At 42.5% G+C, this 13,601-nt stretch overlaps 2 protein-coding genes across 6 annotated transcripts in view; both read right to left on the minus strand.

Moving 5' to 3' along the window:
* Positions 1-336: 336 nt before the first annotated feature.
* gtf3c3 (general transcription factor IIIC, polypeptide 3) lies at positions 337-7,152 on the minus strand. The gene is made up of 19 exons (XM_049753447.2): positions 6,731-7,152; positions 5,973-6,045; positions 5,451-5,815; positions 5,235-5,358; positions 4,973-5,164; positions 4,608-4,773; positions 4,088-4,235; positions 3,860-4,007; positions 3,634-3,734; positions 3,392-3,563; positions 3,057-3,259; positions 2,891-2,992; positions 2,673-2,805; positions 2,369-2,594; positions 2,247-2,301; positions 1,576-1,711; positions 1,370-1,494; positions 1,145-1,297; positions 337-626 (listed from the first exon to the last, which is right to left on the minus strand). Exons 1-19 carry the CDS (start codon positions 6,821-6,823, stop codon positions 504-506), a joined length of 2,838 nt encoding a protein of 945 aa, XP_049609404.1. The 5' UTR covers positions 6,824-7,152; the 3' UTR covers positions 337-503.
* A 144-nt stretch (positions 7,153-7,296) lies between these two features.
* dmd (dystrophin) overlaps positions 7,297-13,601 on the minus strand; it is a 96,530-nt gene continuing 90,225 nt past the window's right edge. For 4 of the 5 annotated variants that reach the window (XM_049753387.1, XM_068649914.1, XM_049753391.2 and 1 more), the window contains 7 exons: positions 13,149-13,214; positions 11,770-11,835; positions 10,912-11,070; positions 10,492-10,735; positions 10,232-10,346; positions 9,873-9,962; positions 7,297-9,004 (listed from right to left, as the gene is read on the minus strand). In XM_049753387.1, the coding sequence (XP_049609344.1) occupies positions 8,892-9,004; positions 9,873-9,962; positions 10,232-10,346; positions 10,492-10,735; positions 10,912-11,070; positions 11,770-11,835; positions 13,149-13,214 (853 nt within the window). In that variant the 3' untranslated portion in view covers positions 7,297-8,891. The remainder of the gene's footprint in view (positions 9,005-9,872; positions 9,963-10,231; positions 10,347-10,491; positions 10,736-10,911; positions 11,071-11,769; positions 11,836-13,148; positions 13,215-13,601) is intronic. The other variant, XM_049753388.2, reaches the window with a different exon arrangement.

Raw genomic sequence — 13,601 nt, forward strand, 5'->3', positions numbered from 1 at the left:
ATGTGTGTGTGCGTATGTGTGTGTGGTGAGATCCACCACAAGCACTAAAACAAAAAATGCAAGGTATTTGTCATCTTCTCAGTGTAATTTGTATGTTTATTTGTGGGTGGATTTAAAAAAGAAAAAAAAATGCACTAGTGGCCAGATGTAGTGCAGTGACTCGGGTAGGAAAGAAGAAGTAAGCAGAAGGTTGGAAATGGGATAGCTGAGATGCAGGGATTTGGCAAGTAATCCCCAGCGCCTTAATCCTCGCAACAACAGAAAGTCTGTCCATCCATCTTTTTGTCACAATAAAATAAAATCATATACCACGGCGATAAGCAGCACAGAGAAGAATGAAGAAGACTTTTTTTTAAATTAAATATATTAAACTTTTATATTTAAAATGTTAAAAAAAAGAACTAATATTCATACATGATATTTCTACATGATCATAATTGTTTTTGCATTAATGACAATTTAACAGTGGCTCTCATTCTCCTCGTTGCAGGCCTGGCCCATTGTCAGATGATGCAATAGGTGCTGATGAGATTGTGGGCCATCTCAATGTTGCCACTTGCCTGGTAAATGAGGGACAGATTGAAGGCGGCCTCCCTCCTCAGATCTACTTGGTCATCAGCGATACCCTGTTGTTGTGGGTGGAGGAAAGGTTCTTGTGAGGAAGCATCTCAGAGGAACTTCATTCAAGAATTTGCATGGAAAACAACGGCTTTGGATTTATCATTAAAGTTATTTGTTTTGTTTCATTTCTTGTATTAGGTAACTTTGAATTGGGTTTTAAGAGTGGGCTTAGTAGTTTTTATTTTTTCAAACATGCTTTGTTTTAGTTTGGTCTTTACCACTAGTAGAAATAAGGTAATAAAGTAACGCAAAGTAAAATTTCTGAACAAATGTTCTACCTTTGTTCTTCTGTATGGACATACATTAATACAGAAATAAACCCATTTAAAATAACGCCTCAAAAGGTAATGTATGAAATCAAATGTAAAAGATGATAACGGAGGATATTTTAGCTATGATTTTAGTTTGAGTTATTTCATGAATTTCCGAAACCTTGGCACCAACTGCCCAGAGAAACGTATCAAAAGATAACTTTCGTCATTTTACTATTTATGCTGCCGCCAAGCATGAAATGGAAAAGTACCTCTAGTGTCTGTATAGGCAGTAGAAGAGTCTTCTGATAAAAATGAATTGCTAAATGTGTCAGGCCCATCTGGTGCAATGCTCTGCCCAAGTTATACATGCTCTCTTGACACTCCCCACGCAGTTCCACGTACTGGCGCAAGAAGGTGAAACCCTGAAAAAAAAAAAAAAACATTTGACGTCATCGCAATTGCCAAAAGCACAGATGCAGTCAAATGCAATTTACCTGAACAACCAGTAGGTGTCTCTTTGCCACATATTTCTGGGATGCCATGTGGAAAAAGGTGAGGCCCACAAACAAGTTGTGGAGCGGCTCATCTGGCTGAGCCTGGAAGGCCTGGATGTACTGGCCTGGACACAAAAAGACCACGTCAAACGCACATCATTCCATTTGCAACTGGATGAGCGTTAATCACGGTCGGCGGGTGGTACCCAAGGCGTGTTTAAAGCTGCCTGACACCATGGCGTTGTGTCCGCAGAGGATGCACAGGGCGCGGTTATCGGGATGTTTCAAAAGCTGACGCAGACAAAAGCGATGATGACGTTGGTGGTGGGAGGATATTGTCAGCTAAAGGAAGAAAAAGTGTGAGTATTCTGCTCGACATGATTCAGTGTTTCCCAACCTTAATTAGGCACATATTTTACATTAGAAAAGCTCCCATGGCACACAGTCCAACAAAAATCTTGCCAAAAAGTACTAGAGTGTAAAATCTTGAGCCGATTGTGTGAAGCGAGGACAACAGGTTGATTGTACCTTCTGTCATCTCCTGAAGGAGCTTACTTGTCATTACATGTCAGCTGACATGGATAGATTAACCAAGATCAAATATTTGCTGGAAAAACAAAAGAGAAGGTTGTGACGATAATCGTTTTTTGTCATATTTGTTAAAAACAGAAGTTGACAGTAGTGTTGCAAAAACACGTCAAAGTCATGTCTTCTGTCACTTATTGGTTGTTGTTTGTCGGGCACTGTGGTTTCTTTCAAGAGAACAAACAATTCCTTCCTGAGGATTTCTCATGGCAGCTAAATGTGCTGCAGCACAGTGATTGGGAATCACTGCATTGTATGTTCAAAGAAGATAAACGCAAAGACGTGTGTTTACTTGATTAAATATATTCCAAAGCTGAGGCTGATCCACATCTTCTAACAGCATCAACCTGATGGAAAAGAGGGAAGAAAAAATAAGAGACGTGACACACGAATGAAACAATTCACTTCTCATACCTGATGTAGTTGTAGGCCTTGTGGTGGTTGCGGTCCAGGATGTTGGCTGAGAGGCCGAGGTACTCCAACTCCTTTCTCCTGGGCTTGATGTCATAGAAGGAGTAGAACTCCATAGCGGACTCGACCATTAACTCCGCCTCTTCGTAACGTTGCACATCGCACATTGTCAGCACGCAGCTCAGCAGCAGCTGCCACCAGTCCTCTTTGGACAGGACTTTGGTTTTACCTATTGTAGGCATCAGCAAAGGCATTGGAGGTTGTATAGCATCGCTCATAAACCAGTACCCAAAAGGTCTGGACATACACGTGATTTCCAAGTAGGCCGCTTCCGGGTCATCGATGTCCGACGGCATGTCCCCAACCTTCACCAAGCGCAGGTGATTCTCTCCTGATAAGATGACAGAGCGCACACACACCTGGGCGCGCTGCATGGCCACCTGGCATGTACAAAAACACACATTCCACCTATTTTGACATGCCGTACAGGCAGGAGACAACACTCGAGAAAATAAGATGTGCAACCTTAAGCAGGATCGATATCATGGTGATCACAGCATCCAAGTAGTGCTGGATGAGTCCCTGCGTTTTCAGTAGCGCGGACCGGTGCAGGAGGAGCTTCAGTTCCTGCAGACATGCACTGATGAAACATCTGCCTCTTAACCAAAGAGTTAAGAGACATATCACCTGCCTTCTGCGCTGCAGAGGAGTCTCGTGCAAGTGTGTCGTTGTCGTACATGGACTCCAGCGCCTTGAGGGCACAATCTGGCCGGCCGAGCTGCTGCTGCAGGGTGGCGAGCGACAGCCGCGCCTCGAGGTGCTGCGGCGCCAACTCCACCACTTTCGTGAAGCTTTCAGCCGCTGCTTTCATTTCACCCAGCGCTTTCAGACACTCTGCCATGGAGTTACAAGTCGCTGGTGGCTTATGATGCAGTGGGCAACATTAAACATTACATTGGGTTTGGTTAACCTGAGCTGACTTTTACTTTTCCTTAATCAATGATGTTATTGTCTTTGTGTGTGTACCTGCGTGGCGAAGCCAGACGACAGCCAGGTTGTATTTCTCGGATATGACAAGCGCAGACAGCAAAGGTAGAGCAGACATGTACGCTGCCTTCTCTAGGTAGGCCTCCCCCACGTCCAGGTATAAGTCGCCAATGTCCTCTGGACTTTGCTCCATCAGTGAGGAGACTAGGGCCTGGAAGAAAAAGGCTTTGATTATATCCCCGTTCGAACGAGAAAATGGTCACAGCAAAATCCTCTGCTACCTCCAAGGGTGCACAGACTTGCAAATGGATGAGGCAGACAATCAGCTTGGCCTTCAGGTCCACCGGGATGCCGTCTGGAACCTGAACATCCTTGATGTCAGCTGGTGAACGACATAGGCTCAGTTTTATTTACTGCCTTTCAGTCATCGTGGAGTCTCTTGAAGCTTCGGATTGCTTCAATTTTCTTGAATCACCTAGCAAAATCTTTCAATTTTTCACGACTTACATTTGTCCGTTGGCGCCACTTCTGCTACAATCAATGGCTGCGCCTCATCGTTCTTTACCTCGTTCTCAATTAAATTCTCAACTTTAATTGGCGTCTCTGGGTGACTTTCATCCCGGATCAAAACCACACCCACAAACTGGACCAAGACCTGAAGGAGGAGACGAGGATGATTCTCCATTCACAAGCAATGTATAGTATTTGCTGCTGTTGTAATGCGTGCTGGAGTACCTCCAAAGCCTTTTCGTATTGATGGTTGGTGATGTAGAGCTCGGCTGCCATGTTGATGATGTCATCGCTAACCAGGTCGGGGTGTCGTGCCAGGGCCTGCTCGATTACACCGAGTGCCGAGGGCAGGTCGCTACTTTCATAGTAACTCCTAAGGATTAAAGATGTGTAAGCAATTTAGAAGTGCGTAACTATAACCAAATGCAATTTTGTACGGTATGATAATACGATATAGCGTTGTTTTCGGCCCAAATCCTCACATCTCCAAAATGTGGAGTGGTCAAACGTGGGCGTTCACTTTTACATGATCAGGATTATTTGAGCCGATCACTGTATTTTCAGTTAATGTACTATATGTATGTGGAAGACACCGCAGCCGCAATGTCTTATTTCTTGGAGCCGATCAATTATGTCATTGATTGTGATTTAAAAACATAACAGGTGATGACAACATGTGCATAAAATGCAAAATATTGGCCAATCGACCAGATCTGTGTTGAGTCAACTAGTGTGAGTTCTTTACTTGGCCATGTCCTTGGAGAGCTGCATGAAGTGTTCACCCTCGTCCATTGGCAGCAGGGACAAGATTCGGCGGTAGCCATCCATGCACTGCTTGTGCTCCCCCAGACGCATGAGGAGGCTGCAGCGTTCCCACAGGTAGCGGATATTGGTGGGAGCGTACTTGACGGCTGCGGGATGGCATTGGTTATTTCAGAGCTGTTCCCACAAGCATTTTTTATTCAGTTGAACAAAACTCTGAGTGTACAGGTTAATGCTACTTTTTGCCATCTCATGGAAAAGCATTTTGCTGCACCTGCCACTGGCAACAATAAGCAGTGACTCTTAACATTGCAAAAACACAGCGAGAAGAAGAAATGCCAGGCAGACCTTTGTTGTAGCAGACTAGAGCCTGCCGGACGTTCTCCTGCTCCAGAGAGACCTCCGCCAGCCTAATCCACTCCTCACAGTCGGTGGGGTTCAAGTGGGCAGCGATCAGACTGAACTGCAGCGCTTTGTCCAAGTCGCCTTCGTCCTCATAGATCATGGCAAGCGTGGAGAAAGGGTCGTAGGCCAGTGGGGCTGCAAGGGCCAGGAGAGATGATGACCGGATGGTGACAGGCGATGCAACGAAGCAAAAACATGTTCATACCTTGTCGTATGATCTCCATGCACATGGCAATGGCATCGTCTTTCTCTCCTCTGGCGTAACGAATGTTCGCCTCACCCATCAGGCCTCTGAGCGCTCGGGGAAGTTTACTGCGGTTGCGTCGTTCCTGCAAGCAGAGTAGGAGGCAATGAAATGAAGTCAGAGCTATCCCCAAATCCGACAGTATTTCCATGGGAAGTCTCCAATTTTGAAACTCACCTTCATCATTTTCTTGTTTTCACGGGTTAGCTCCATCTCCAGTGCAAGCACATCTCCCACTGACATGTCCTCACATTCCTTGTCTTCGGTTTCAAAACTCCTCTTCCCCCTCCCCTCTGCACTCTTGTCCTTAACTTTCAATTTAAAATGTCCCTTCTCCCCCACCACTTCTTCTTCCTCCTCCTCCTCCTCATCATCGTCCTCCACATAGTCCTCCTCTTCCACTGCGAAATCCTCATCATTCTTGTCATCAACATAGCCCAAGCTGTCATTATCCTCATCTGACAATACTTGGTCGGTGGCTTCGCCAATCATTGAGGCAAAGGCTTGCTGAACGCCAGGGCTGATTCCTTCTTCTTCTGACCCTATGAAGAGAAGGCGGGGGATGAGGGGATTCAACAACTTTAATAAAGAGACTCTTCTTGGGTCCTGAGAATCATCAACAATTTCCTACATCAAAGATGGGCATTACAATTCAAACTTAAGGGCACACATCCAGAAAGCTATGACGCTACAATTTACCAATTGTTCCATGATTGTGCGTGGACGTGCAAGGCTGCACCACCTCCTCATTTTTAACTGACACGAGCAACTCCTGAAAGACAAACAATATTTTGTTAGCTGCGAGCTACTGTAATATAACAATATAACACATTAATGCTAAACATAGGTCCAAAGCAACCGACTGAGTTTATCTTCTACATATTTGCAATATAGCCATATTTTAGTAATCAAGGGGTTCCTCAACTACCTTGTTTTTGTTAATCATACATTCTTGTTGTGCTCTTATATAATTGAGTAAAACCTTTTACTTTCCTTCAGTAAACTTCTCATGGGCTACATGGGTGCAAATGATCTTTTTCTATTCTCCTTTCATGTTGCTTTATTTATAGCTAGGTTATTCTGAGATAAGTTTTCTAATTACTTGTACACTATTCTAACATCATGGGAACTTCTGCAACTGCAAATGTTGTGGCAATGTACAATTCATGGGATTGTTTCAATTTCGCTCCAGAAAACCGAGAAACAAAATACAAACATTTGTTTAATGAATTATACAATATCACAGTTTCAGAATATCCACAATTCCCTTGATTTAACGCAGACACAAATCTAAAAATCCATCCATTTAAATTTGAAAATGTTGCAGCACTTAAAATAAAATACGAGTAAAATCGTCTCACTTTGTGTCACTTCAGGAAAAGAAAACATCGTTCCGGGTGTATGAATGACATTTAGTTCATTTGTATTGTTGACAGGACAAAATTAGTCTAAATTACCTTGGCTTTTCTCTCGTCTCTCCTCCTGTCAAACTCCTCAAATGTAATCCTTCCTTCCAGGTAGTCAATAAGTTCGGCGCTGAAACCTGACATCTTGCTTTCCTTTCGCTGCTCGGTGACAGTCAACCCAAAATAAACAAATGATCACATTCTAATGCACCCAACAATTTCACGTTCGGAGCGCGCTTTAAACTTTGTTTTTACCCTCGCTTTGCTTCCGGGAAGTTAGTCACGTGACTTTAACATTTCCGGGTTGGCAGGGTCGAACGCGCCGCAATTGTAACAACGACACTTGGTGGTGGTAGATAGTAACGTCACAAACGACGGCAAGGTCGTGGTCACTGTCGATTGTACGGACTGTATTTTAATTTTACATTGCAAAAACCTCACGGCACACCACCAATATGCAAAATGAGCCCAAGCTGTCAATAGTTAGTATTGCCTTCATTATTTTCAAGTACTGCATTAATGCTGACCCCCCCCCCCCCAGGAATACTGGAAGCACTCATCTCATTGACTTTCCAAAAAAACCTCCTGATGTAACGCTGAACCTCATGTAAATCAGATCAATGTAACTGCGTGCTTTATTGATGTACAGTAAAGCATTTTTTTTTATAATACAGTAGTAGTAAGGCATATAGTTGGTGGAATCTGATATGCTGCGAAATATTGTGTTGCAAGAATGACATAAAAGTTAAAAACGAGAAACTAATTCAGTGTCTTGCTCAAAATAAAATAATGATGAGTCATGCAGCAGAGTATGTGTGTGCGTGTGTCTATCATCATCCTTTCATCGATTACAAATGGATTTCATTTAGCCACTCATGCATGCTTAGTAATAACCCCACAACATCAAAACAAATCACACTTTGAAAACAAAGACATAAGCACAATTAAAATGAATACACAGATAATATGCAGGTACTGTATGTCCCAGCTATGACAGTAGCAGTAGTAGCTGTTGAATTGTCTCGACAGAGAAGACAAATGCAGTGAATACATTCAAAACATTCTCATTTCAAGCTCCATTCAAGGACTTGGCTACAGTAGAGCAACAACCTCTGTATTTGTTTCCATAAGTGAGGTCAAGTAGAGTTTGCACTCAGTGGGAACTTAAATAACGTTTGATCAATTTGAGTCATTTTAAAGTGAGCAGCCTTAACGAAAACAAAAACAAACATACAGGAAGATCTTGAACTACAAAACTAAAACCAGTGTGCAGTTTGTAACCAACAGGCAGTGACTAAATGCAAATGTGTGCCAGTGCAATAAGCGGCATATTTTTTACAATCTCAAGCAAATGAACCCTTCATGAAAAATCAAAAGGATTTCAAATTCTCTAAACACTTTCGGCAAAGCTACACTGCAACTCAAGTTTGGGCGGCCATGAGTCTTACTCAACGTAACAAAGCCGTGACTAACAGAGATAAACTGTGTTCCGAAAATCATGAAATCCAATCTAATCCAATGTCTGATTATTTTCTGACATGCACTTTTCACTCCCCTCATAAACCCCCACATCATCCAAGGATGACTAAATTTGTTATTTGATACGGATATTAAATAGTGCGAAGCCTATTCAAGATGGATGATGGAGACAAAGGAAACAAAAATGTGAGTACTGTACTGCATTGGGACCACCAATACACAGAAACACACACACACAACGTACTGTAAAGTTACAGGATGCCTGCATTACCTTAACAGTATTGTACGTTGTTATATAAAGACATTTTCCTCTTAGTAAACACCCTTATTATTACAATCATTCTCTTTTGTTGTAATACAAACGTCTGAAATGCTTATTTTCCCGTTACAAAGCGATGCAAACATAGAACCACACTAAACACACATATCTTTCTTTGTTGCCTGCCTCTCCCGAGAAACTTTTTTTTTTTTTTTTTTTAATACAATTGCATAGAAGTTTAAAAACCAGCCTTTTTTCCCCCCAATAAAACAACTTCGGGACATTTAAGAAACTACTAAATCTACAAGTTACTTTTTGCTTTTTTTGTTTAAATTTTATTTTAAGTCATTGCTGGAACCGCAATCCTTCACAAAAATAGACGTTTTATATTTTGTTTGTAAAGTCTTTCTCAAATTCAGCTCCACTGACTAAGAAATGGGAGGAGGTGGATGCGTGGGGCTTGGGGGTGCAGTGTCAGAAGGGTGAGTCCTTGATGGCGCTTTGTTCATCCGTCATGACGTTGACCAGGGACTCCATAGCACGGCCCAGATCGTCGGCCATGTGGAACAAACATCCAATGCTAGGACCTGCGGAGGGAGAGAGTTGGAAAACAAAGTGAGCAATAATGAAATAGTATGTATATACATGTATACACAAACACACACAATAATGTCAGTACCATTGGGCTCTTACTTGACTCTTGTTCTCTACACTTAAAGCACCATAAGTCTTTGGAAAAGATTTATGATATTGCCTTATACACCATCACAATGGATTTGAAATTAAATACATCAATGTGAGGTGTCAAGCCATTAAAAAAAACACTTTACTATACAAATACTATACGTCATATACGTTAAAACAGCATGAACTTGACAGTGTAATGAAGAAAAAGAATATTAAAACTGACATAGTGCTTTGTTGGACTGGAGTGATGCTAACCCAACATAGGCAGAACTGGTGGGACCCTTTGCATTATTCCAGTTATTTTGTATTTTTAATGAAACTCGAAAGCACCATATTTATTTTAGACTATTAATGGTTCATGCTTTCACTGCGGTTTTAATTTTTAAATACTGCTGCTTGTTCGTAGTATGCATGCACTATTGTCCAAACATACATAGATTCAATTCATCTGGTTTTTACACAAATTCAGGGACACATCTGAAAATATCTTATTCTATCTTTCTTTTTGTTCCCTTTATGCTTACAGGACCCATACTGTATACCTTCCCCCAGAAAAAAAAAAACAATAAGCCAAGAAGGGCCGTTAATATAGAACTAACCTCTCATTGGTGTCCCCTTCTCCCTCCTGGACCCCCCAAAAAGGTAAGAAAGGACAATAAAGAAGAAGGAAAATCAGTATTAGTCAGAGAGAGGAAAGGTGAAGTTTAAGTGAAAGATCTACAAGAATGGACTGGTCATCATAATTGATCGAAAAGCAAACGTCTTCACCTTGGCTATGAGGGAAAGAGTTGTTGAGCTGTTCCATCACTTCCTCCAGTCCAGATGCGTCGTGGGAAGGGGTGGAAAACTCATCGTCACCTAAAACCGCAAGGATATACGTAGATTATAGGCCATTTTCACCTCGAGCCCTTTTTTTTTTCTTCATACAAAGTCAAATAAATTGATAAATTAATAAATTCATCTTCATTACATTACAGATTCATTAAAAATGAACATTTGGTTTTACATTTCAGTAATCATTGAGGGGTTTTCCCTTTTTTTTTAATGGACAACAACCGAATAGCCTCCAGTTCATAAAATCCTGAAAATGAAAGGATTAAAGCGTGAGCGCTAGCGTGTCTTCTCACCCATTGTGTCAGTGGTTTGGCTGGCAGCCACGCGCAGCTGAGGCAGGGAGGAGTCAGAGCGCTGAGATGAGGTGGAAGGGGAGGACAAAGCGGTGCCGTTCACCTTGGAGTCCGTCTGCCAACAGAACACACGTTAGACACACGGCCAAATGTAAAAATACTCACTGCAAAGTACAATCTACAGTGGTGCCTTGAGATGCAAGTGATTTGTGTGAGGAGCATGGTCACGGAACAAAGATGCGTGCGTGAGCTTGATGAACCTGCTCCAGGAGCTGCCTGAGTCGATGCAGTTGAGACTCCAGCTGTTTGTTGTGGTCCTCCAGGATCTGCATCCGGGCTTCCAGGCGTCCCTTGTGCTGCCGCAGAAGCTTGGCTTCGGCAATGAGCTCAGCGTCTCGCGCTCGCTGCGGCGACACCGGCAGCATTTCTGGTGGCGATGGAAGCGGGGACAGACCCTTCCTATCGTGCGCCTTCTTCAGACGGTCATATTCAGCTTGCAGCTTCCTGCGGACCAGGCAGACCCGATGATGACATTAGTAATCTGGCAATGTGATCGCTCAGTCCTACTGAGCCAGAGAGACACGACAAGGCACGATTCCAAGATGCTGAAGGTATTTATTTGGCAGCGGTTCGACAGAGGCTTTGAAAAAGGACGTGGTCAAAAGGCGATTGCCACTGACCTGTTTTCCTGCTCCAGGTCACCGAGGACCCGCTCCAACTCTCCCTTCTCCTCTGTTTCCATGGAGATGAGAATCTGGGCCGGGCTGCGGGGCTGGCTGAGGGGAGAGCCTTGGTTCAGAGACTGGCAGTAGTGTTGGATCAACATGTGCTCGTCATCACTGCAAACAAACATGCACAGCACACGCACAAAAATGAGCATGAAGCGCTTGTCGAAGCAACAAACAGGGCTTTGTTAAAAAAGAAAAAAAAAGACACAAAATCTGTTAGGAGGATTGCACAGCAATTCATCAACACAAAGTCTTCTAACTGAGCCAACGTTTTCAGATACATTCTCCGGCTACAGCAAATAACCATGTTTCTAACTTTCTATACAACGCAATATTGTCAGAAGAAAATATTCACACATCCCTATTTTTCATTTGCAGGGGTGGGACAAAGTTCAAATTGAGCACAATGATGAATTGTTTGTTATTAGGTAATAAAAAGGGAAATGGAGAAGAGTAATGTGCTAGAGACAAGTTTGGCTAACGGTATGTCACAATTCCAGAGTCCTATTAGCCTGAAGTAAAACAAACAAATGCTAACAATGCTGAGAAAGCAAATTACAATGACCTACTGTATGTCATGTGCAATAATCTTTGCACATCATTTAAAATGTACATAATACAAACAAAATCAGTGACATAGCAAAAGCAAAATGCTAATATGCACATGCACTGAGGACCATGCAAACGATGCAAAAGCAGGAATGGCTATCTTCCCAAATCAATTCATGTGTGCAAAGGAGGAAGCGCAGTCAGCCAATCCATGAGCGATGACAAAAATAAAGAACAAAGCAAACAGAAAGTGTTTCTCACATGCTCTCATTGGGTGAGATACTGTCATTCAGATAAGAGCCATTACGGTTCTCCATTTCTGCTAACCTGTGGAAGAAACAGAGCAGTCAGTTGTGAACATGACTTTATATTTTAAAGTGTCCCATTACAACCATGTTGTACCGAAGGAAAAAAATGGCAACATAAGCCCGATGAGAAAGTGTCTGAAAGGCTATAAAGTCTAGATTGATTTTGGATTTGGTTTCTTAAAACAAACAAAGAAAAAGCAAAGTGTTGCCTCAGGAGATTAGAAAGAAAATTATACACAAGAACTTTTGGGGATCTAACATGTGACTGCCACCCAGCAAATACCAGGAGGTCCACACTGATTCGCGACTTTGTTGAACAGTCCGCAGTTTGACTCAAAATGGATGTTACTCAGGCCCTCGTCAATATTTTTTAGATGGCTACGACCTTGACTCTTTGTGGTACCTTAACAATATTCATGGATTTTTCTGAGTTGGCGTATTGACCGAGGTTTAAAGAGCCCACGCTGACACCCTGCATGATGCAAGATGTCCAGACTCTCCATCTTTAAATAAATCGATAACCATGGCACCATCACAGCTTCTAAAGCCACGACATATGTAACATTGATCATGGTGCGTGTCGCTGATGTTAAATGATAAAAAGAGTACCTGAAATATGAGCTTGGCATTATTTGGACAGAAAGACATTTGGAAAGGATATGGATTTTTTGGAGACATCCAGTTCTATAGCTAAGTCACTACAAGGCGTGCACTCCTGAATGAGCAATGTATTGGGAGCTATTTAATGCATTTTAATTGTATTAAATTACGTCAATGTATGTTTTTACAAAGTATTACATTATAGAGTGCCAGTTTTCTCATTAAAAACACGTTCCAAGTACTTGGGGGGGGCTTGAACAGATTAATGACATTTACATTCATTTCAATAGGTAAAGATGCTTTGAGACACAAGTATTTTAAGTTACGAGTGTGATTTTGGAATGGGCTCACTGTCAGGTCACTCACCACCCAAAAAGGATTGAAGTGGGACCCTGAATGAATAAAACTGTATTGATAAAACTCAAATTCGTTAATTGAAATGATATGGACTGGAACTTGGACAAGCACTGCGTCAGGAAAGAATCAGGGCAGCTGATCCCATGTGGGTTACATAGGTGGGATGGGGGAAGGGAGGATGCGCATCCCCTTGCAGGAAGTGTGCAGTGCTTTATAATTTCTCCCAAAATAATGACGATTCCAAATCACATCAATCAAAATGTTCCCAGGTCTGAGAAGGCTCTCTGGAGGAGCACAAGACTCATAAGGCTGCGCACGGCAGCAGGTGCTGACTGTGTACGTGTTTGTGCGTGTGTGTGTGTGTGTGTGTGTTACCGGTTGGCGTAGTGCTCGATCCTAGTGTGCGTGTCGTCATGCGAGAGCTGAGGGGATGTGCCGGGCCTGCCGGAAAAAATTAAAAATAGACAAGGCAGAAGCTTTGTGAAATGCAACCGGGAGACTCATTAATCCATACGCACACTTACGCCACAGGAGCCCACAGAAGGGCAGTGTCGGCATGAGATAAATAAAAGTCAGCCATCTCGGAGGACCTAAACCACTATGCAGTGTTTTTCTTCACGAGAAATTACACATTTCACTAGAAACATTCCTTTAGGGCTACTTCGTATCAAGCAGTTATTTCTTTGGAACTGTGCCTGTGCATTAAGATGGTAAAGCCATTATACATGGAAGGGAAATAAATGATTTACTATCAATAATGCATTTTTGTTCATCTATCTATACAAGCGACGCATCGTGACAGCCAGAAGGATTAAATGTAATGTATTG

The sequence above is a fragment of the Syngnathus scovelli genome, chromosome 2 (assembly GCF_024217435.2).
Source record: "Syngnathus scovelli strain Florida chromosome 2, RoL_Ssco_1.2, whole genome shotgun sequence".
NCBI lineage: Eukaryota > Metazoa > Chordata > Actinopteri > Syngnathiformes > Syngnathidae > Syngnathus > Syngnathus scovelli.